The sequence below is a fragment of the Solanum verrucosum genome, unplaced genomic scaffold (assembly GCF_900185275.1).
Source record: "Solanum verrucosum unplaced genomic scaffold, falcon-dt-bn FXZP01000261.1, whole genome shotgun sequence".
In the NCBI taxonomy this organism is placed as follows: domain Eukaryota; kingdom Viridiplantae; phylum Streptophyta; class Magnoliopsida; order Solanales; family Solanaceae; genus Solanum; species Solanum verrucosum.
Genome location: NW_026019969.1, coordinates 54,621 through 79,265, shown reverse-complemented (window position 1 = coordinate 79,265; position 24,645 = coordinate 54,621). Strand labels below are relative to the sequence as shown.

General features: G+C 35.6%; 2 protein-coding genes and 1 non-coding gene across 4 annotated transcripts; 1 reads left to right on the top strand and 2 right to left on the bottom strand.

The window, feature by feature from the left end:
- Positions 1-108: 108 nt before the first annotated feature.
- Positions 109-181, top strand: TRNAK-CUU (transfer RNA lysine (anticodon CUU)). The gene has a single exon. It is a non-coding gene; the product is annotated as a tRNA-Lys (tRNA).
- Positions 182-813: 632 nt separating this feature from the next.
- LOC125815428 (uncharacterized) lies at positions 814-11,459 on the bottom strand. The gene is made up of 10 exons (XM_049494897.1): positions 10,967-11,459; positions 9,554-9,659; positions 9,054-9,114; positions 8,619-8,911; positions 5,832-5,971; positions 4,696-4,770; positions 2,995-3,085; positions 2,691-2,894; positions 2,046-2,090; positions 814-1,248 (listed from the first exon to the last, which is right to left on the bottom strand). Exons 1-10 carry the CDS (start codon positions 11,189-11,191, stop codon positions 1,163-1,165), a joined length of 1,326 nt encoding a protein of 441 aa, XP_049350854.1. The 5' UTR covers positions 11,192-11,459; the 3' UTR covers positions 814-1,162.
- A 1,148-nt stretch (positions 11,460-12,607) lies between these two features.
- Positions 12,608-24,645, bottom strand: LOC125815423 (protein transport Sec1a-like). 2 transcript variants are annotated; one of them, XM_049494889.1, is made up of 22 exons: positions 24,413-24,645; positions 22,994-23,052; positions 22,123-22,204; positions 21,674-21,752; positions 19,265-19,315; positions 19,057-19,153; positions 18,916-18,948; positions 18,513-18,641; positions 18,035-18,226; positions 17,862-17,945; positions 17,688-17,786; positions 17,535-17,605; positions 17,189-17,285; positions 16,590-16,715; positions 16,400-16,495; positions 15,421-15,534; positions 15,253-15,330; positions 14,327-14,538; positions 13,967-14,057; positions 13,793-13,882; positions 13,131-13,236; positions 12,608-13,015 (listed from the first exon to the last, which is right to left on the bottom strand). In XM_049494889.1, exons 1-21 carry the CDS (start codon positions 24,483-24,485, stop codon positions 13,180-13,182), a joined length of 2,010 nt encoding a protein of 669 aa, XP_049350846.1. In that variant the 5' UTR covers positions 24,486-24,645; the 3' UTR covers positions 12,608-13,015; positions 13,131-13,179. The 2 variants fall into 2 exon arrangements, with proteins under 2 accessions (XP_049350846.1, XP_049350845.1); XM_049494888.1 differs by having other exon boundaries at positions 12,608-13,010; positions 18,916-19,153.

Below are 24,645 nucleotides of genomic sequence, written 5' to 3'. Positions count from 1 at the left end.
TAATTTCACATAATTAACAAGAAAACTGCAAAAATAGCCCACCTAACCTGTAATAACTTGACTGTAACATGGACTAATTAAATGCTTAAGTATATTTTTTAACAATTTGCCCGTCTAGCTCAGTTGGTAGAGCGCAAGGCTCTTAACCTTGTGGTCGTGGGTTCGAGCCCCACGGTGGGCGTTTCTGTGTTTTTTTTTACAAACTTCCTTTTTCATTACTCTCCAATGTCACGTGCTATTTAAAATTTTTTTAATACTTCCATTGAATTTCTTATTAGATTAGTCGCACAAAGTTCTATGACTCATTTTTTAGACCATAAGTATTAAAAAAAAGTTCTTTTTGTGTTCAATCACGGTATCACACATTGCCGCAATAAATTAAGATGGAGGAAGTATTTTTTTAATACCTTTCGTCTTCAAGATCCCTACTCTTCCCTGCTTTGTCTCTATTTCCTCTTCGACACTTCAAATGCTCTAACATCACTATTTCTGCAAATTCCCTTTGTGCTAACTTTTTACTAAGCATCTTTTGATAAGACTCAACAAGCAGGTCCTGTTTCCACTTACTATCCACATTGAAAATGGGATTTCCAATTTCATATTCTTTATTCTCTTTAATTTTTGCTTTTTACCGAAAACAGAAAAAGAATACCGGAGAATTTTTGTAGTTCAGTTAATTCCCACCACATGGACTTTCACCTTGTTGGTGATGGTTTAATTCCCACCTTATAATCCCCCTCCCTTACCCCCATTTTTGTTTTTTCAATAAAAAGAACAGAAAAGATCTCTTCTGCAAAAAGGGAACTTACAGGATATATAATTTTCTTTTTAACTTGAAACAGAAAAAAGTACCCTTTACCTGTTCTAAGCTCTAAAATAGATCAGTAACACCTCACCATTCCTCAGAACTCGACAGAGAAAACTACCACCCATGTATATAACATCAAATTAAACATCAAAAATTTTCTCTAGCTTTACCACATTCTGGTTAAGTCTAATCTTTGAATAACAAAAGCCCTCAAAAGATGTAAGCACTCAATCCTCTAACTTCGGCTGTATTCTCCTCTTCTGATCGTCAGTCCCCCTATGATCTATTAGTTCAAAAAACTGGTCGAGACATCAAATACTTGTGTCATTCATGGGGAAAGGTTCCGTCGCTCATTCATGATGCATTCAGGGATGGAGCTGCCCACAACTTCACTTTCTTATCGACACTGGCTGTGGCCAACACCAGAACTTGCTTGTCACCTGATACAACGAAAAAGAAAAGCAGCTTAATAATGTTAGGCCGTTTCCAGAAATCAACGTTTGCTGAAACTTTTTGCTGCCATTGGAAATCTTTCCTAAACGCATTATATGAATTTAAAGCCTGATTGGTTATTAAGCTACTACTCCTTCCATTTCAATTTGTTTGTCTTAATTTTCTTTTTAGCCTGTTTAAAAAGGAGTTCCTCCTTCCTAATTTGATGACTCTTTAGTTCAAACATCTCACATGACATGTTTAAGACCACAAAATTATAAGACTACACGATTAAAGGACATTTTGATGTATACTACATATCTTTAGTTTAAGACCACAAGATTCTCATGTCTTCCTTACTTCTTTAACTCAGTGGGCAGTCAAATTAAGACAACAAATTGAAACAGAGGGAGTGCAGTTTTTTCAACAGCAGGAGGAAGTGTAAATTGATAGCTTCCTCCTAAACCACAAGGATTTGCTCCTACTATTAAGTTTTTCCTTTTCGCTCCAATTTTTCAAACTTTTCTCCATCATAGCTTTAATGATAGAATGCAAGTCTCATCTCCATACTTGCTAAAATATATAGGAAAAAAATGGAAGACTTCCAGAAAAGACATTAAAACTAAGAGGAATACACATCGAAAGCAAGATGCCAGCCAAAAGAGACAAACTGTTGTTTGACTTAGTGACAAAAGACTTAGGAAAAAAAGCTTATCCTCTTTATGACCAAATGTAGACAGTAAAATAAAATATAATAGAATCACGCATAACAAAAAACTTCACTTGGGATGGGAAAGAGACTTACCCATTGGAATCGGGGAAGGCGACCATGCCATGTCAGTGATATCACCTGTACACAAAAAGTGGAAGACAATAAATTTTCAAATCAACATAAGTTGATAGCATGACTGGTATGGCCGGACTACCAGCCACAGTGGCAGAGCCATGTTGAACACTCTGGGTTCACAGGAACCCTTGCTACTTCCCCATATTTTGTTTTCTTGTAAATCAGACTCATTCCATTGTTGTGCACCCAGTAGACTCATTCCTTTATTCGTTTTTTCTAATACAATTCTTATTTTGTGTTTAGACATACAATAAATGTTGTAAAACACAGGTTAAGTAATGAATTGTGATACTTGGGCCAAGGGTTCAATTCCTTTGTGGTATTTCTATTAGATGATCATTTTTTATGTTTTTCCTATTCTGCTATTTGTTTCAGTTTATTTTCCTATCCAAGGATGTGCTAATGTATTCTGTTCAGGTTCTTGCTGTCTTATCTATTAGGAAAGGAACAAAATGTTGAACTGTTTCCAAGAAGCAACAAGTCATAGGCTCATAGCTGCTTCAAATACAGAGGAACTTCTACAGACTGGTTCTGCACATACAAAAAGGATGAAAACGGTGGAATATTTTTTGATAAAGGCATTAAGTTATTTGAAAAGCATACCATCATGTGCTTTTTCAGCTGTTTCCAGAACCTTCCCAGTCTCCATACATAGCCATTGCATCATTGAACCATGAGTGGTGGCCAATATCTTTCCATCAGGGGATACACATAAACGATCATAGTGTAAAGTTGTACCACTTGCATCCTTAAGGGGAATAGGGAACACCTTTAATGTCTTAGGGTCCTCAGAAAGGTGATAGCGCACTGAACAAGAATGTTGCATGAAAGAGCCAAAGGAAAATTAATTAGACGAGGTAATAATGGTAAATTAGTAACAAATAAAGCTAGGGAGGGGAAGATATACCATTAATATTCCACATTCTGATGGTACCATCCTTCGATGCAGTGATTATTTGTTCAGAATTCGGGCTAAAGCATAGCCACGTCACTGCACTCTGTACAGCACCCATATAAAATTTAGACATATACAGAAATGATTAAACAAAGCAACAAATTAGCAGCAAATACGAAAAAAAAAGGTCAATCACAAAAGTTCATTGAAACTAAATGACACAGTCAATTGTGAAGAGAGTATTGTACACCTATAATAAAAGGGAAAATTGTATAAAATAACAAACTATTAATTCAATGTTTTTTTTTTTTTTGATAACCGAGAAATCCGTCTGTGACCCGCCCTTTGGACCAATCACAGCCTTCTAAACTCGGTGGATAATGGGCCCACCCCTCTACCCTTCTCCACTTAAATACCGGGCTTCACTTTGCATGGTGTGGGGCTTGAACCTGCGACCTAAGTCACAAATCCTCCACCTTTTGCCACTTGAGCTAGGCCTTGGGGGCCTATTAATTCAAATTAAATGCTATAACCATAGTTTGATTTAATTGTAACCTGTAGCCAACAGTTGCCATTCGCCTCTCTCCCTAGATTTCTCGCTCGCCACTCTCATGATCTCGCTCGGCAGTTTCTCTCTCGCCTCTCTCACTTTATACAAACACAAATGCATAAATTATGTTTGTGTTTGTATAAAACGCGAGAAAATTGTATATATACATATCTTTTCGTTTGTTCGTCTCTCTCCCCAGAGAGGCGAGGGAGAGTGCCAGAGAATCTCGCTCGCCTCTCTCGCTTTATACAAACACAAATGTATAAATTGCATTTGTGTTTGTATAAAGCAAGAGAAAACTGTATATACAAATACAAATACATATATTTTCGTCCTATACACTTATAATTATACAAATACAGATCGCGTTTATACAAACGAGAGGCCTACCAGCGATTTATACAAATCCGATGCTCCTGCCAGTGATTTATACAAATCTGATGCTCCATAGCAAACTTGCGCAATTTACAAACTATAGCTATATCATACAAATATGATTTTTATGTTTGCTAAACCTAAAATTTACTCATAATAAATTCAAGATTGCATTCATCAGCTTAATCATGAACACAAATTAAAAGAGATGGTCCCAATCTACAAGCAACCACAAAGGTATTTGAATCTTCGAAGGTCTTTGCTGAAACAACATACTTCAAACTGATACTCCCATAAGAATTTTCTGAAGTGTCTCCTTTCCCTAAAATATTACTCCCTCCGTCCAACAAGTTGTCCACTATACTATTTAGAATGCCCAACAATTTTAAATTAAAAAAAAAGAAAAAAAAGAATGCCCAACAATACTTGTCCACTTTATGAAATCAATGGATAATTTTACACTTAGTTCCTAATTTACCCTTATCATTAATTATAGTTATTTCTCTATTACATTTTTCAAAAACATTGTATTTATTATATTCAAAGGGTGATATAGTAAAATTACCCTGCAAAGTTAATAGTGGACAAGTATTGTTGGACAGAAGGAGTAACATTAAGCTAAAAAATTTCACCCAAGTACAAATTAGGACAATAATAAGCCTGTTCACCCTAGAAATATCATCAGACACACCTGAACTCGGATAATATTGATCTAGAACCCTAGAGAAGGATAGAAAAAGAGTAGATGAAAATAGACTTTCATAGTGCAACAACGTGATATCATTTACCTTATGCCCCTTGAGCTCCATAATCCTTGAAACCTCCTTTACAGCACCATCCTTCGAGTACACAATCTCCCAAACCTGTTAAAAAGACAGAATTTGTTCAAGAACTCTTCTTTGATGACATCCAACAATCGAGTCAGAAATATATGAAAAAATCCTTCCCAAGTTGACAAAGGAGTGCGATGTAAATCGCATAAAACATAAAAGGACTCAAACCACACCATAAGATATGAAAGCTTTACCAGAGTATTTAATCCCCACTCCAAATCTATATAACCTACTTTTCCTTCATAACTTATCCCAATTTAGTTGACTCTTTTGGCTAAATGACAAATAAAATCTCCTAGAGTTAATGTAATACTTAAATAAACTTAGACGATGCAATCTCCACCTTCTTTGGAAGGATTGGGAAGTGTTAGCTATTCACACAGAACACATAAGGAAAATATTTTGTGTGGATCCCCCATTTGTCTCTCTCTCTCTTCAGATTACATAAGAGAAACCTTTGGATCACCCTTTATGGATGGATGGTGGGTGTACATGGTTCTGAAAGATGTTCTTGAGTGAATCAATGGCAAACACCATTTGATCATCTTTGACCAAACTTTGGCCCAGCTGCATATGAGATGACTTGAACCAGGCAATAACCATATGTTCTATTTTCTTGAATAGCTCCACCACAAGCTCCTTGTTCTAACTGCCCTTCCAACCACCAGATTGATAAGACTGTACATAACAGTTCGACTAACATGCCAGACTGCCTGACACTTGACAATAAACAACATGACAGCAACTGAAAAGAATGTAGCTGACGCTGTGGAAACATTTTTAATGTCTCAGGAAACTACTGATGCAAAATTTTAGTATAACTTAGCTTCTGCTCTCTTTGTTTCTCCTATCTAACCACACCCGCCACACCCCCAAAAAAATTGAACAGGAAAAAAGACACCTGCATTTCCCTTTTCTTCTATCTTCTAATATCTCTTATTACTAACTAGTTTCCTAAACATTGTTTTCCTACTACTTAATTAACATTGAAATTTAACACAAAATGTAGCACATCACTTGTTGAGACTCTTTATAAAAGCTTAAAGCAATTCAGTCTAACAAAATAATAAGGTGGCAACATTTAATTTCACCTTGACATCAGCGGTAAAAGCTGCGGCAGCTATAAAACGTCCATTGGGAGATATAGTAGCCATGTTGTTTTTGAGTTGATTAGTATCGACGTTTCCAACAATCTTGCCACTTTTTCCGTGAAAAAGCACAATATCAGTACCTAAACACCAAAAAATACAGATGCAGATTATTACATTTGTCATTTTGCTCTATGGGGAAAAAAAGGTTCTTCCACACAAAAAAGAAAGGAAGAGAAGAATCTGGTTGTAGAGATGTTTGTGGATATGAGATCAGACAAACAAAATTGCCATGCAGAGAAGAGAATTATGACAAAAAGAGGTACTGGAATTCAGGCATTACTAAAATAGCTGGTCACAGTGTCACATGTCTATGGTCATATCATTAATATCCATCAAAACCCAAACTAGTGTCCATAGTACATAAAAGATTCTTGGAACATCACAACCAACCTTCATGGCGTTCAAATGCATCCACTTTCTTCCAAAAAGAATTTTAATTTAAGTTTGAGATCAGATTGGAATTTATTTTTCCAACAAACACCAATTAAGAGCATTGCTTGAAGCAAGATCATTAACTTTCATCCATAAAAAAATTTCACAATGACATATTTACTAAAGCTACAACATTTTTAAAAGATTTTGCATCATACGATCATTATCTTAAATTCTGGCAGTTTAAGACATGTACAACAAAACTTTCTGCAAACAATTTTTTGAGTTGCTGTGATGATTCGTCCTGCAAATACAGCAACAAACAGCAGAAGTGCTTGATCCCAGAGCCCATAGAGAACCCGAGAAATAAACATGACCAAACATCCAAGCTAAGGTAGCATCATCAAACTTTATATAATTTGGACTAAGTGAAGCAACTTCAACCCAGTTGTACAATCCCCATTTGATCTTAAGATCCAGTCAAAACTTTGACTGATAAATTGAAACTTGATTCCACGCTTTCATTTTATCGTATAATAATTTCAAATGGAATCTATCAATTCGCTTGTAAAGTAAGTGGTACTATTAAATGGTTTAAAGTTAAGGAAACTTAAGCACTTGGAATGAATTGTGTGTGCACGAGAAATAAATTGTATTGACTTTTCATTGCCATCTGAATTTTGCTTCTGAAACTCTAAGGCTACAAATTCTCAACTTTATGGTAGAATGTGATTCATCTTCTTTAATAAGTCAACAACAAAAAAACTACCAAGTTGTGGCATGGCAAAGCCTTTTAGTGCAGGACTGAAAAGTGATTTTGGTATTATAACATTTTCAATCATGATACTGCAGTTAAGGACAATATGTTAGGGAAGTAGGTAACTAACAGCTCCAGTAATTAGTGACTTTGTCTATCTACCAAGACTCTCAATTACGAGATAGTTGATGTATTGATATACACAAACTGTTAAGATATTAGATATAATGTCCACAAACTTTTGTCCAATCTCAGACCAAATGATCTCCTACAATGCCAAAACGCAGTCAGAATTAAGTATGCTGGCTATAAGAAAATAAACGGAATGTGGGGTTTGGAAGGAATTGTTTCAAGTGGTAAGTTGAAAGCATGGCCCAAAGGCCCAACTTCTTTTGGAGTTGGGAAAGTCAACACATCTTAATGGTATTCCTGTCAGGCTCAGATGGACTGCAATTAACAACGGAAAATTCACTGTGAATCATGTTATAAGTTACCCAATAAGGATGTCTCATATTCTGTTCGAAGGCCAAGAACCTTGATTTGGAAGTATATGGCACAAGTAAAGTTGCTTCTTCAGCTGGATTTTGTTACATGATGCCTATTTAAAACAGCGAGGTTGCACCCAAGGGTGTGGCCCAGTGGTTAATAAAGTGGTTGAGAACCCTGAGGTCTCAGTTCAAAACTCAGTGGAGGCAAAAAAACACTAGGTGATTCTTCCCATTTGTCCTACCCTTGGTGGATAGAGTTACCTAGTACTGTTGCTGGTGGGAGGTGGCAGGTTCGAGGTGCGCGAAAGCTGGCCCGAACACCACGGTCATCAAAAAAAAAAAAAAAGCGAGATCTTCAGAGAGAGAGAGAGAGAGAGAGAGGGCTTTCACATGTGCAGCAAGTAATATTTGTGTGGGTTTGATGATAAAGAAACTGACCGCTTATTTTTGCCTTGCATAGTTAATAGGCAGAATGTTTTTGCAGATATTTGGTTTGAGGGAGGGTCATTTCAAGAACCTCAAAAAGAATTGTATTGCTTCTGGGAAGGATGGAAAATTACAAGGGAGCTTAAGAAAATCTGTACGACAGTTCCAGCATGTATAGTTTGGGACTTTGGGTAGTTTAAACTAAAAGAAATTGTAGATGCTTCTAAGGGGAGACTATATCAACAAGTATTAGAAGTTCACATGCCTTAGTTTATTAGGGCAATAGTGTAAATCACTTGCTGTAAACAGTGAGACAGCCAGATGGAATTAACTTAAATATTCAAAAACATAGTACTATAAAGGATGGAACATCTTTGTTAATCCAGGACTAACTTAGAGTTGGTCTTTTGCTATCTCAATAAAACTGTACGTACTAATAAAAGCTAAGCATGGTAGTTGTTAGGCCAATCAGCACTAGCTACAGTATGAAATCGAATAAACTTAAAACACCATTATAGAATTAAAAATCAATACAATACATGATAGCTCTCCCATAAGCATGCATTCTCCAGCTACAAATATGAGCCATGAAGTTTTTTCTAGAATGAGGATATCCATTGAGCTTTAACTCAAAAGTTCTCTGGGTAACTTGAAAAGAAGTTCATAAGAATTATCCAACCTTACCTTCAGAACATGAAACAATGATGGTACTCCCATCAGCAGTACCATAAGTTGCCTTGGTACCTACTAGAGTTAGGATTGCTCTCTTGTCATGAACTTTATGCTGTTCCCATTTGATTTGTGGAAGAGGAAGCTTGGCCTGTTTGGAATCAGCATCTGCTTTAGGTTTCTCTTCACCATACATGTACAAGGAAGAACCAAAAAGAGCATGGCATGCCACTGCAACCGAGGAAGCTTCATCAGCAACTGCAACTGCAATCGGATGACCTCCAGCAGGTAAATTAATTCTCAGAAACCTGAATAAGATTGGATTAGAGTTAGAAATTGGCAATTAAATTCACCTAACAATAATTATAACAGTAATAATAAAGCTTCTGCTCGAATCTTAATAGAAATTAGATTACTGCCTTAATAATAATAAAACAGTAAGAGTCATACTTAAAGCTTTTGCTCAAAGCATCATCCAACTTGAAGATCCTAACAACGCCGTCAGCACAAGCTGCAAGAGAAAAACATTAGTATGGAAGATTGACATCTATCTCCCCCATCCTCCTGCCAAAATATGTAAGGGGAATGTAAACAACTATTTCTAGAACCATAGATCCTTTGAAGTGATAGAAGATGTGCAGAATGTAACTATGACTACAATTTAAAGCATGTTCTCTTTAATTATAAGTTTAAGGATAACATATATATTTTGTTTAAGTAAAAAAAGTGTCCTTCATTAGTAACACACCAAGGCCATCAAAGTATGTAAAATGTGAATTAGTGGCTCAGCCAAGTCATATCTTTAAGTTACCTAGTTATCTACATACAGGTATTTTCTCTTACAGACCAAAAATATAAGTGAGACAATGTTCTTAAAGGTTCTTGCATCCCCTCACTGTTTCAGAATGCTTAGAGCTCAAACAATACAAATGCATAAAACCAAGAATTACCAGTTGCCAAAGACTGTGCATTGGGTAAGAAGCAAACTCCTGTGACAATATCCCCATGACCCTTTAGAGTATTCAAGTCCAGTGGGTGATGCCTTTTGTTTGCATCCTGCAAATAGACAATACCAAAAGTCACTTTTCAGTTGCCTGGTCATTTAATACACACCTCAAGGTTATATTTGCGATGAAATCCAGAAAAACCTTAAACTGATGAAAGCAACTTGGCTAGTCTGTTGAAATATATTGAGGATGAGAAATGACGGAGAGTTATTTATACGTAGTGTTGAAAAAAAGTGAGCTCACAGAAAAGTGAAGTTTTTGAAGGAAGAAACAGGATGTAGCAAATTGAAGCTATTAAAGGAAACTACTCAAATTGCCAATACACCGATTGGGGTCACCATTTCTACTGATTCTACCCTATATAAGGTGCAACGGTTGCTTTGCAAAACTTATCCAAGAAGAGAACTCCACGACAACTTTGACTTTTTGGTTTAACACATCACATCAAGCTTCCTACTGCAGCAAATTTAGACCTCCACGACAGCATATTATCATCTTTACCCCTTTTTTAACAGTATATAGCTACGGGATTGGTCCTGTTCTGTTCAGCCTATTTTGGGCTTCTGACATATTCAGGAATCTACTTTTTTCCCTTTTTGAGCTTCAAACTACTTTTTTGTTCTTTCTTTTCAATTTTCCACCATCTTTTGCCTTTATATTTGCCTTAAGAGATACAAAATCTTTGAACTTTTTGACTGATGTACAAGTCCAGCCCTATCTTAGTGCTCAGGGAGTAATTTGACTATAAGTTTGTTACCTTACCAGAAAGTAAGAAAAAAAGAAAAAAGCCATACCTACTTGGAAGAAGTTTGATAAGTTTCACATTAATCATAAGATTACACTTCATGGGTTGTATCATTTCACAGAAATGTATGATAAAAGGAAGAAAAGAAAAAGAGCAGCTAGAGCAAATTTCCACCATCCACAACTTCCAATTTCCAGAAACCAGAAATTAGTAAAAAATATATTTTTTCAGTTTACACACTCTATCTCTGCTTGCCTGGGGACATATCCTGTCCTAAACCTGGGAAAAAGATAAGTGTTGCAGCAGCGTGATTGTTTAAAAATTATGACAAAAATGCTAAATTAAGTGCGCCTTAGAGCTAAACTGATACAAAAATGTCTACAAAGAAGCCAACTCCACTAATTTGAGATTGAAGCGTCCTTAATTGATTGAATACCTAAAGAATGTCAAAGCTGCACAACAGAGCTGCTCATTTCCAACGCAAAATTAAGAGATTTAAATAACTCAGTAGCCAAAAACATCAACAAACCCTAGAGCCAGGGGAAAAAAGAGAGAAATTTCAAAATTAAAAAAGAAATATAGTAGTCGTAAATGTAAGCGGTCAATTTTACCTTATGATCGGCGGTGTGAGAATGTGATTTAGCTTGCGATTTCTTCGAAGTATTTTTGTGAGAATGCTGAGGCTTTGAAGTCTTCTGATTCGTTTGAATTGTCTCCGGCTTGGCGACAGATTCAACTTCCGATTTCCTCTTTTGGAAATAGTTCCCGAAAACTAGAAAAGCAATCACAATTCCGATGATCGCCGACAGAATCGCAATCGGAAGCATCGAATCCATTGCTGAATGCTGTAAATCTCGAAAATGGATTTCTCAAATCGAAATTTTCAGCAGTAGCCCAAGTGTAATCAATTCAAGCACGAAGCTGCGGCTAAATGCACGTTGAGTGTGTACATTTCGCTAGAGGAATTAAAAAACTATAAACTATACACACTGTAACAGTAAAAACAAATTTAATTATAAATTTACTATAGTACTTAGTACATATAGTTTTACTATCCTGGGTTAAAAAAAAAAAAAACATTTACGACTCACGTTAGTAGGCTTGTGGATGGGTAGAGATATGCCTAAGAAATATTGAGGGTAAATTGATAAGGTATAATATGAGCCTTGATAGAAAGGTGTGGAGGACGAGAAGTAGGATACAAGATTAATTAGTACATAAATTAAAAGTGTCTTCTCAATTAGTACATTAGAAAAACAAGATGGTGGGACAGACCCCCGTTTAGAAGATTAGTTAGTACATAAAAGATGTATCGTATCGTTATTGTATTATCTTAATGAATATAGTGTTTGGATAGATTATATTATTCTCTATCGTTATATAATGTCACATATTCATAATTTGAATGATAAATCTACAAGAAAAGTAGGGTACGGGGTCAAGATGAAAAGGTAGGATAAAAGATGAAATATGATTATTAAATAATAAATAAAGAAAAATGAGAAGAAAATGTTGAGGTAACGATGCGATCACACTAAATCGGTCATTTCATAAAATGAGTTTTTTTGTTGTTACCTAATGATGAATTTAAACAACAGGATATAATAAAATTTAAGTAACAATCAAAACAAACATTGTATTTGAACTAACAATACAATACAATGACTAACAACCATCCAAATAAGGTGTAAAACATCAACAATTACACCTTGATTCAGTGATTTTCTAACTAGAAAAATGGAAAACAAAATAAAAATTATTAAAATGTTTCTTCAAGAGCTTGATGAACTAACTTATTATCTGTTTCAATTACCACACAAGTATTACCATAACCACTCTTCAACAAACTGAGAGTTTCCAGAACATCCATAATCTCTGTAAATAACTGCTAGGTATTTTATTTAAAAATCTTGCTTGCCCATTGATGAAATCTCCTCTTGCAGTTGGACTGTTATGAATATCAAAGCTAGCATTTATGTGACATTTCATTTCATTCTCATTTGATTTCTGTCAAGTAACTTGATTTTCAGTAGATGAAATATCCTATAATAACAACACCTTTGCCATATGAAATTCTTTACAAAAATTTTGTGCCTTGAAAAGAATTACATTCAGCACTATTAAGTGTAATGTTATGACAATTTTAACTAGAAATTTTAGTAGTAAGCAAATGATATATAAAGTTTGATCAACTGAGAAGGTACCAATTGACTCCAGTTTTGGACCAAATTAAAGGCATTGAAGATAGTCTATTAAAACAGAAAATTTCCTTTTACAGATACAAACAATCTTTCTTCTTTTAATACATGCCTTTTAAGACAAACTTGGCCAACTATATTTAATACAATTACAAAAATTCAAGAGTGTAATCCTGCTTAGTGTTTGAAGTTTTAAACAAAACGCAAACTTGTACTCAAACTCCTTCACAGCCTCATGAATGTTGGAAGGAAGTTTCTATAATATCTTCTTTTATAGATAGTTTCTACCTAAGCTGCAGATTAGTATAAAAGCAGTCAACCAACTGCCATGTGTAAATCCAGACTCCAGTAGCATGAAGCCTTCTTTAAAATTGATATATGCCTTTGCAGTGAATCAAATTCTTCTCGCGAAAACAATAAAAGAAGCACCAGAAACTAAGCAACTGCCATGTGCATCCTGCACTTTTAAAATTTAAAGAAAGTTGGTTTTGGATGCAGGGATCAAGTAGTTTCTTCAAATGGAAGAAAAAGGAGAGGAAAAACATAAAGCGATGATCGGTTTAGCTTTCTCACTGACCTTCTGGGTGTCGACGAAAAAAGGTACTCTACAAATCCCAAATACTACATTAAATTCCAAGGCCAGGATCTACAGCAATCTCTATCTCTGATAGCAGTTTCAGTTTCTGTGAAACAAGATGAGATGAGTTCAGACTGAGGATATATTTCACTTGACTATTAGGGTTACGAAAGCGATGCACTAATTCCTTTTTCTGATTTCAGCCATCACCACAGTTTCTAACTTTGGCAATTTTTATAACACTATAATAGCCTGAAAAGCTGCTTCTCCAGTAAGATTACACTTCAAACAATTTGGATGTTGACATGATGAGAAGGACTATCAGAGATTAATACGTAACTTTGCTTGCATGCCTTCGCAAAAGACCCTTTTAAAAGATTCAATATTCTCATACAACCAAAATTGAAGTGGTTAATCTGACATGGATTAATTAACTCATCTATGTAAAACTAAAAGTTTAGCTCATGAATAATGGAATGATATCTAGAGAAGTCTCCGAGTGATTGATACCAAGATTGATCATTTTAAGATGAATGTTTTGCAAGCATGTAAAGAATTATTCACACAATTTTATTTTATTTTAAGAGAGGAAGATTGCCTGAATTCTAGAAAATCGAAGTCAAAGACACCTCACCAAAAACTCCTGGATGAAGTATTATTACCGTGATGTATTGAGGTGGATCATCTAGACTAGTTGTACCAAGGACCACTTCCCTCCTTAGCTTTGCTGTAAGCTTGTGACAAACCCTAAGCTGCGTAGAAGAAAATCAACAATATACCATTTCAGATGCCTAAGTGGAAAGGCAGTGGATGGAAATCAAAAGTTACGGAATTACCTCAGATCGAGTTGCACCACCGATAATGAAAACAAAAATCCGTTGTCCCATGTTCTTAAAATCAGTTGAAAAACTTCTGAGATTAGAGTCACTAGAGAAAATTCCAACAAAGACACACAAGACAAGATGAGGAATGTTAAATATTCAATGAACAATTTTTCGAACATATTTAAAATTAGATGCTGCATGCTATGCAAATCCTACTCCATGGAAACTAGTTACGAAAAATTAAATGAATAAATATGGTACTCTTTTTACTAAAAAGTGACAGTTTTTCATATGGAAGTCCAGGAGGCCTGGATCTTCTAGGTTAAAAAGAAAAAAGGAACTCTAATAAAGACGATTTTTCCACGGGAGAACCTTGAATATCCATCATCAGAAGTACGAGAACGTGCCCAATTTGGAGTCCTCCTTGATCTCACTGAGCGTGGATTAGTAGATTCAGTAGTGGCTTTTGGTGGGACATTCCTTGCAGAAGATCCATTGACCCCACGAGGAGCAGTTTGAGAACTGTTCATGCACTGATAATCATCTTTTGACAAGTCACCTTTACACATTTTGTCAACCAACTCCTGAAAGAAGCAAGATTGGTTATATCATTCAGGAAGTATGAAGTATGAGCTAAGCCATTCAAAGAGCTATTTGATTAAACATGAATCATTTGGGAAGTCTACAATGTAATCAAAGCTGAATGTATTCTGCTTTCACACAATGGCAATTTGAAGAAGCATCTCTTATAAAAGCATTATTTCTTTCTTTGTGAGCATTGTAGTCCCCAAATTCAAAAATAGAGTTCTAGAAAGAGAGGCAATGGCAATTGACCCTGCTTCCAAGTATGGTAGTTTTCTGGAATATAATTCAGAACCCTTCAATGGTAAGCAGGTGAATTGGTCTTTAAGCAATTTCCATTTCAAAAAAGTACTAGGAAGGTATCCTCTATGTGGAGCATGCAATAAGATTTTCCAGTCATATGATCTTCTAGATATTCTCATTGCTAGGTCGTTCAGTGGATTCAGTAAGTCAATTAGGACCTAAATCCTACAGTTCATGTAGAAATTTGAAGTTAACCTCTATCTGGTCGCAAAGTTGGCAGTTAATTTGCTATTCCATACTAAAAGTCAACCTAATCTAGAAAATGAAGAAGATATAATAATATGGCTGGTAACAAAAACTGCAACCCTCTTATACTACCAATCTTATAAGCACTAAACAAAAGATGAAATATCTTGCGAGTTTACTTCTGCAAAATTATATACAAAGGAGGATTGAGAAGTCTTATAGCAAACCTCTATCACGGGATAAAACCGGAATAGCTGCCATGTTTCTTCCTCTCCAGTTCGATCCTTTCTAGCTGCATTCCCTTTCTAATATGCAAACAACAAAATCTAGCAACTGTCAGGTCTCATTTCAGTCATTATGAGAGCTGAAGACTCCAGGATAGTTTTAATGTTTACCTTTTGCGAATCAAACTTCAGGGAGAAGCTTCCACTTGGCTTCCGTTTTTCTGAACCCTCTAGCATTCTCATATTTTTCACTGCCTTCATATCCTCAGGTGACAGTTTTGCTAACTAGGGGAAAAAAGAATCTATATTAAAATTTTCAAACTTTCCTTAGATTCAAGTAGCAGTACAAATGAGCCAATACAAAACATAGCCATGCATTTAAGACAAAAAAAATACAACTCTACAAGTTGATTCTAGGACATAGAATATGGATAAACTAGGGATGGCCATATTTTTCTTATAGCATAAAAACATTTGGTTGAGAACTATTTTCTCCAAAACTGGTTCATTCTATAAATCGTAACCAAGGCGGCCAAGAAATCCTGAGAGCATTGATGTAGAGGAGATAGCTTTTGTTGGTCCACATGGTGAAATTGTTACAGAAATTAGAACTTTTCCTCTTGATCTATTGTTCTCACTCCAAAATTTTCTTCTCATATTTCACATTTTCTAAACTACATCCAGTGACACATTATAATTGTACTTGGTAAAATAAATGCTCGAAAAATCACAACAGAAAACTGCCTCAATTAAGCCAACTGCATTGTTGTTCATAGAAACCATCTTTTTCTTTTACTTTTTTTATTGTTCTTGTATTATTTGGAAGCATGCATAGAAACCCCAACATTTGAACTTGGAAAATTATATTGTTTGCAACATCCTATTCATACTCTTCTGATACTAAGCATTCTATGGATTCTTCAGTGATTTTCGGGCATCATTTTTCTTGATGCATCACAAAATCATTCCAGTTGCTCTTCAGAAGATTCTTTCTTCCCCTTAAATCAACAGACAAAACTACTACTCTCCAGTTATTTTATTATGTGTCCACATACTTGTGCCAATCTACCATAAGATTGTTTGAACAAAACCTCAATGATATGCTAGATGGAATTCAGACTGTTTCAAAAATTTAGCATGTAGTAAATACCTGCATCAATTTTGCTGCTTTGTCGCCCTCAAATTTTTCTGGATACACAGATGCATAAATCATCATCAGGCGTAACTTATTTTCACCTGAAGTATCCTGCATGCAGCAAAGTTGTTACTTAGACCATGCCTTGTAGTGGAAATTACAATGAGTTTGAATATTTCTTCTGAGCCAGCACAAAAATTTCCACCTGCTTCGACCTCAGATAATGGATAACTTCCTTTGTTCCTGCATCGCCAAAGACAAGATCCTGTTCTAGCTGTCCAAGTTCCCGAAGACCCGTATCTCGGATAATTTTATTAAGCTCACCAGCAATCTGATCGATCAAGTAACGAAATAAACTTCAGCATTTTATTGCAGGCTAGGTTCATCACATTGTCAAATTCAATTGTTCCTAAATAACCAAAGAATAACTATATGGATATTAACATAGGTAAGACCAACGACATGGAAGATGCTATGACTTTTAAACACTTGTAGCAGGTTTTGTGTACGAATAAGGTATGACCATCCCCATGAGCTCTACCACAGAAGGGCTGGCTGTTATTAGGGATTATACAAATTTAGAATACAAACCTAAACCAATGAAACTAGCTCCTAAGAATCGTACATCCAGAAGTACCTCAAAGTCTAATTTCTTATAGTCCACCTCTATTCAAGAATGATTTTAATTGTTAAAGTGTTACTCCATAAGAACTATTAAATGTGAAGAAGGGATAAAGCTTTAAGTTTGCTTTTTGAAAGAAACAAAGAAGTCCACACATGGATCCAGTTGACCAAGGAACAAACCTCGACATGGGTAGATAGTCTCTCCTTTTGTTCATTATACTGTGGCAATGCTTGAACCATCTTCTGCAAGTCCCGTGTAGATAATTCACTTCCATCTCTAAGTAAAAATAAATTTGAATTGAGAAATCATCAGAAGGAAGTTTCATGAATAAAATTCTGTAAATCTACTCATCTGTAGTTAACAAATCACATCTATGATCAATTGGTAACTAAGATTAACAAGTGACTGAATGCTGCATCATCCACAGACATGGAGCAGAGTACGTGCTATACTCATTAAGATGCAGGTTTCCACAACGTTTTCAAAGGAGTAAAAATTATATTTCATAGCTTTAGAAACACCAACCTCTGCTCCATCTGTGCTGCCTTGTTCTTAGAAACAAAGTTTGTAAACCTATCGTGGAGTCGTTCACTAGCCTGATGAAGTCTTCAAGTTAGGAGTTGAAGTACATATGACATGCACAAGTATTAAAGGAATAAGGTAATTCATGAAACTTACATCAGCTATATGAGTATGCCGTAGCTCCAACCAGACAGGATCCTGATCTTCCAAAAGAACTTCCTTCTTCTCAGGTGAACCACCTGTTTTGCTAGGAACCTGATGTGAATACATTTCGGTCAAACTTCAGGAGAATATTGATATAAGAGATCCAGAACATGAAGCAATGCGTACCTCATGTACATATTTATTTCCATCCATATCAAGCAGGTCATGGCACATGGCATCATATGTCCATTCATGAATCACAGGAGCAATCTAAACGAGAAGATTCATCATTTCATCAAGTTAAAAACGAAACATAGATAGTGCTGATTATTATTTTATCAACAAAATCAATTACAAACCTGGTCAACAGATCTGTCCAGAATCAATAATTCACATGTCTCCTTCTGTGGATAGTTAGGAATACTAGACTTATACGTAGTGATATTGTTCCATATGGCTGTAGCAAGCTTTCCAGCAACTAATTCACGGAAATTTGTCGCTGTTGATCCATCTTGTCCCTTGGAAGCTCTATAACGCACAAAAGGAAATTCCTGGATGTAAAGACAAGAATTTTAGCAAAACTAAGTTGGTCACAGGGAACAGTAACTGGAAGAGACCCAAATAAAAATCAAAGACATTCGTGAAAATGCAATGTCTTTTACACCACCAAAATACTTTACTTTTACCTAAAGAGAGTCATAATTGCACCAACCTTTTCAACAAATTTTTTTTTTTGATAGAATAATTGCAACATAAACTAATACAAGGCTTTTACCGGTAGTCTTTTGGTTTGTTTATAAAATTCAGATGAAAGAGCATTGGTGAAGTTCAAGTTACCTTCAGTGAAGCAAAGACAGTGGAGATTCTTGAGGCCATTACATTCAAGGACGCTTCAGCACGCCGGGAATTTTGAGCACTTTCACCAAACAACTCTCCAAGTGCTCTTTCATGGTCAGTGACAAATCCCTGTGATAAAAACGGACAGATTAAAAAAGTCGCTATCTGCATAATTCTTCAATTAATCAACAGATGAGTACTCAATTACGAATTAGTTGAGATCCACTATGTGAATCTTCTACATCTATTCCTTTCAATTCAGGTCCATTTCATGTCTTCATAATATTTCATTAGTCAAAATTGTAAAAATAAATAAATATAATTCTCAGTTTATAAACAGATATTGAACTAAATGCTCCAAGTAAAGCAAAAAAGGTGTTCATCGAGATATTTGCCAAATTACCTGGCTGTCTATTGGAAAGTACTCAAAATTCATCTGCATTGTGCCAAAAAAAAAGAAGGAAAAAGAAGATTCAGTCAAACTTGTGAAGAGATCATTTTCATGATGCATGTAGTATTGTAGACAGAGACATGTGATCATTACCTCTCCTAGTGCACCTATACGGGGTATGACACTTGTGTCATTCTTGATGCGCGCAACCAGGTCCTTAGGTATTGGGTGACTGAAGTATACATATGCTCTGAAAAGATAGGTTAATAATAGAAGTAAGATGACAAGAACCAGAGGATTCAATTAAATTGATCAATGTACGGTACACAAAATTTTATGGAGAATGGGATCCTGTCCATACTTCCTGTATAAAGGTTCTCTTCCTGACATATCGGACAAGAACATGACAACACTGCAAACTCAAATTTTAACTGTTAGTTCTCATTTGTAAGTGCTGCAGAGGGAAAAATGATCTGATGTTTCGGAAAAGAATCAATGAATAAACTGACTTTAGAGATCAAACATAACAGAGAAGAAAGTACATGCAGAAGTCCACATCATGTACCAAAATGTGTAACTTTATTCAAGCCATAGATGAGGTCCTGTTCCTTCAAATCACACGCGGAGAATAATATTTAAATTTGCTTCTTTGAGTAATTAAACAGATTTAGTTTAAAATGAACTACGTTGTTTTCTTATTTATTCAAATGGATAATTTGTATGTAATTCAACTAATTTCATTGTTATTTAGTAGTTCCAAGGACATGCACATTCTTTTGTTTGTTTATGTAATTTCATCCAATACTGTTTATCTTTTACCCTATTGTTTCAAGTTTGTTAATTCATATAATCAAATCAATACATTTCTTCCATTTGAAGCAGAGGGTCGCTTGTCTTTTAATCATCTTCTCAGAACATAATTTTTTTCTCATTCTAAAATGAAATTTTTGTCCTTATAGTTACATTCTTCTCAAGGTTATTCTGTCAGTTTTGTTCACTCCTACCATTTTAAGCATTATTTGATGAAAAGAGAAGATAACACAACAGAAAAAGGTATTTATGTAAACAGGCATAGAAGACAAGTTGTATCCCATGCAAAGCATGGCCATAGTCTAGGTTAAAGTTAAACTGCAAAAATGGACAGCAAAGGGTATTTAGAAGAAAAGAGAGAGAGAGAGAAAAAGCACATCATCTCTAGTCTAATCCAAGCATTGATGGCATCAAGCTCAGTCTTTGACTATTGTGAACTATGCAGAGTTGAATAAAATCTCTTACTTTGAGTAACAACTAAAAGGGAAATATGGCTTCCACCTACTCAAACATCCTAAAGTGCGAAAAAAGGTTCTCTTCTACATTATTATGACAGGATAGGCAATAGATTTTAGTGAACCAGTAGGGATCTTAGTGCACAATAATCTCTCATTACAAGAACTGGTAAAGCTTAAATGCACAAAGCTTTCAACCTGCAATCCAGGGTAAATGCTATGATCATTTGAAAATATTTTTCTCAGCTTTTAGCATAGAATTTTCAAATTTTTGATCAGAACTTAAATAGCAGACCACGTGACATCCAAGATTATTAAGTACGGTTATAAAATAAGACATATTCTCCAGCCTACATTCAACCCAGGAATTCCATTGGAATAGAAATGACCAAGATTCCTAGACTATGCCCTTCTAAAGCATAAAAAATTGCATCTTGCCACAAAAGAAGTCTATGTGAAACTAGTTAGGTAGTTGTTCTTTTGTATTTCACTCCTTCCAGGTTATAAGGTTTGTAAGACCTCAAAAATATTTTTACTTCATTAAGACAGAAATGACAGGCATTGGGCATCCTAAGTTGAAAAGAGGAAGCAAATGGAGGCATTACTGACGGACTACAGGTAAGCAAAACTTCTTAAACTCGGTCAAGTAGATTATAGAATGTCTGAGACCATTTCCTACTTATTAACTGAAGGAGAGAGGAATTTGCATGAAAACAGAAAAAGAGGATTGAAGAGGCCAAAACAAAGACTTTGAGATTTATATTTTAAGAGGAGAGGAGGTTGTTTGATTCAATTGGAACTTTGTTTAATAAATATGGGAAGTGGAATCTCCCTCTATTATCACTGGAATATTCCTTTCCCTAGGCTTTGAGATGTCTAGATCATGGAAGACTATCACACTAGCAAAGAGTGGAAAAGTCAGATGTCTGTAATGGTAAGCTTTGCAATCAAAGTAATTTGTGTCTCGACTATAAAAGTTTATTTTCTTTGATGAAAAGTTCCTAGATCAGTAGGTACTAGAATTTTCCTTATTATTCCCAACACTTAAATAAAGAACAGGTTATGGTTAATGGACAGGGCTATACCATTATACTATTCTTAATCTATAAATACTAAACAGTGCATCAATCTTGCCCTGCATTCCTTGTATCCCTAGCAGCATGGTTACAACCAGATACTATGAAGTAGAAAGACCAAGTGAAAGTCCTCTAAAACAAAAGCCTTATTTCATTTCCAGCCTTCCTCTTACCCAATAAATGTTAATCAAAATTTATTAACAGCTTATGACTAACACAAATGATGAACAGAAAATTTTGGAAATGGGTACAACTCATATGGGAATTTGGAGGTAAGTGTGAGGCGTAAGGGGGGTGGGGGGGAGGGGGAGGCGGTGCATAGAACATTCAAGATCATGTATAAAGTCAATACACAGTTCTCGTGCTTTGTTTACAAAATCAAACACATGATGATTATGTAGAGAACAGATTTCGAGAAAAAGATCATACTTCTCCTTTGATGGTTGGATGTAGTATATAGCATCCATTGTTGGCAAAGGTTGTCTTCTTCTGAAAAGGTCTTCCACCACTGTTACAACAAATACAAATTAATCATTAGGACATGCTAGAACTAACAACCAATTAAAATACCCTACATGGGACTTTGTAACTCATTTCCACCAGATTTCGTGACAAAGTCAATAAACCTTATGTTTCTGACTGGGTAGAACTAGAGATCACAGAGTAACTTTTGTGGTGCCTTAAAACGTTTATTTTTATTTATAGAAATAGGAGTAGAAACATAACCTAATGAAACTAGTCATCACTCACTTCTAATTGAAAAATGCTCTTTGTTCTTGGTTTACTGAAGGGGTTTGATAATTGTGTGAGGTTAGATTGTCAACTAGTTCTACAATGACGCAGATAAACTTAAAGAGTTCATTGCATGCGGAGCTCACATGAAACTCCTTGATCAGTGATATCAGCCATTTTGCATGTGGAAGACATCACTTTTACCGTTACTTTATCCATGATAAGAACCTGCAAAGAAGTAGTTAAGCAGCATAATTTTAAAAATTGCAAGTCTCCCATGCTGTCAAGACATAAAGGCAGCACATAACTGAAAGGAAAAATAGAGACAGAAGCCAATAACAACAGTGACTCCTAAATTTATTCTTATGCAAGTGCATTTCTTCTTTCATAACACTATCTTTTGAGGTTATTAGACAATCTCACTGTGGGCTGGCGTTAACTCGCAAACCAGTACCAAGCAATGTCATACATGCACACAGCTATAACATATTCACGCTGACACATGATCAATCATTCTGTAATGACACAGATACCAAGTTAGACTATTCATGTTAAATTAATCAAGTCATATTGGGAAGATATTTTACTACAAACCATGTATGTCAAAACTTGAAAAGATGGGTAAACAATAGATGTTCTAGAAATTTTGGCATTGACAGGACGGAAAACTAGTTTTCACACAAATGATAAAGTTGCTCCCCCTGATTCAAAGTTCAAGGAGCGGAAACAGCCTCTTTGCAGAAATGGAAGGAGAAGGCTGTGTACTGTATACACCACTCTCCCCCTAACCCCTACTAGTTGGGAAGCCCTTCGTGCATGGGTAAGACATTTTGAAGCTGGTGGAAAAAACAACATAACAAAATACTTGCTTTCCCCAAACATCTGGATGAGAGTCATTCTTTAAGAGATAAGATTTTTGAAAAAAGTATTTAAGGCAACGAAATATAATTGTTTCAAGGAGAAAAGAAAAAATTTAACAAACTGATTTCGTGTAATAAATTCCTCCTGTTAACATACCTTCCATGAAGATCTTGAATCTCCTGAATCAGAAGTTCGAAGCATTTCATGTAATAGTCCTAGAACAAAAATACATCAAGACAGTCAGCACATTAGTGGAAACTCATCTTTAATGCAGTGTGAAATGCCATAGACACCCACAGAGATCAAGGGACAAGTTCAATGCATCAGGAATAGTAATCTCGTGGTAATACCATAATTCAATGCTGCAATAGAATTAAAATGTTTGATGCATTAAGAAACAGTAATCTCGGGGAACATACTTCTTGTTGCTAGATTGAAAAGATGCTAACAAAAGGTTTGATGATTTTCCTGGTTAATACAGTCTCCTATTTTGCATCTCTGTTCTTCCATTTTACAGTAGTTCAACTGCTAGGTGAATCACTGAATCCACACTGCAATTATTAAAAGAGTTGTACTCCACATGGGTAAAAAGGCATCTATTATATGACCTTAGTCACCTTACTGATTTCTCGAAGAGTTGTATCGGTTGAGATTATTTCTCCATCAGCTACTCATTGTTGTGCATCAACTTAACGATTCATCTTGATACACAATAAATTAGGAAGGCAACCAATCACTTATTACAGTATGCGATGTTTCAAAGTGTAAAAGATATGAGCCAAACTCAACCCCAAAAGCTAGCTCATGAGGGGAGAATTGTCTAAGTTCATAGAAGCAAACCACTAGTCCATTCCCCCAACCAATGTGGGACTGTAATCCACTCTAACAGCCCCTTCACGTTCAGGCTGATTGGAACACGCACCGGGGGCCCAAACAGGGAAGGACATGACTCTAATACCACGTAAAGATATGACACCTGAACCTAACTCAACCCCAAAAAATAAAGGGAAACAAGTTGTGTAAGCAACAAAAACAACTCTCCCCACCTCACCCCAATCCCCTTTTGGAGGCACTAAATTTCGAACCCTATCAGCTCCTACTTGAAATCCAAGAAAGTTTTGGTCAAATTAAAAAGGGAAACCCGTGCACTAAGCTACCGCTATGCATAAGGTCTGAAGAAAGGCCGAACCACAAGTGTCTATTCTAGACAACCACACCCTACATTCTGTAAGAGGCAGTTTCCACAGCTTGAACCCGTGACCTCCTGATCACATGACAATAACTTTACTAGTTACGCCAAGGCTCCCTTCAATTAGTTTTGGTCAAATTAGTCTTCTAAAATACAAATTATAAGGTATGGATTCATGGTTCAGAAAGCACTTGATCACATTAAGCAACTGACTTTACAAGAATAGCTAGTAACCAGAACGCATCGCATCCTCATACATATCAATCACAAACTAGTTGGAATGAATGCTACGAATACCACATTCTAAAAATTGGGGATTGATTATAGTAGAAATGTCAAAGTAATAAATTTGAAATAAATGCAATATGTGTGAAGTAAGAGCTTACGATCACGGCTGATTTGCTTGAAATTCTTATACTCTCCTCCATGAGAGGACGTTTCTGAATCTGAAAAAGACATTGTCTTTGGAAATTCTGTTCAGTGAATTTTTGGAATGAAGAAATTGAATTGAAATTTAGTGAGAGAGAGAGTGGAGGGAGAAAATAGTGGGAAGGCGTTTTTGAAGGGGAGAATCGAGAGAGTCTGAAAAGGTCGTTAAAACTTCGTGGGGACGCACAAA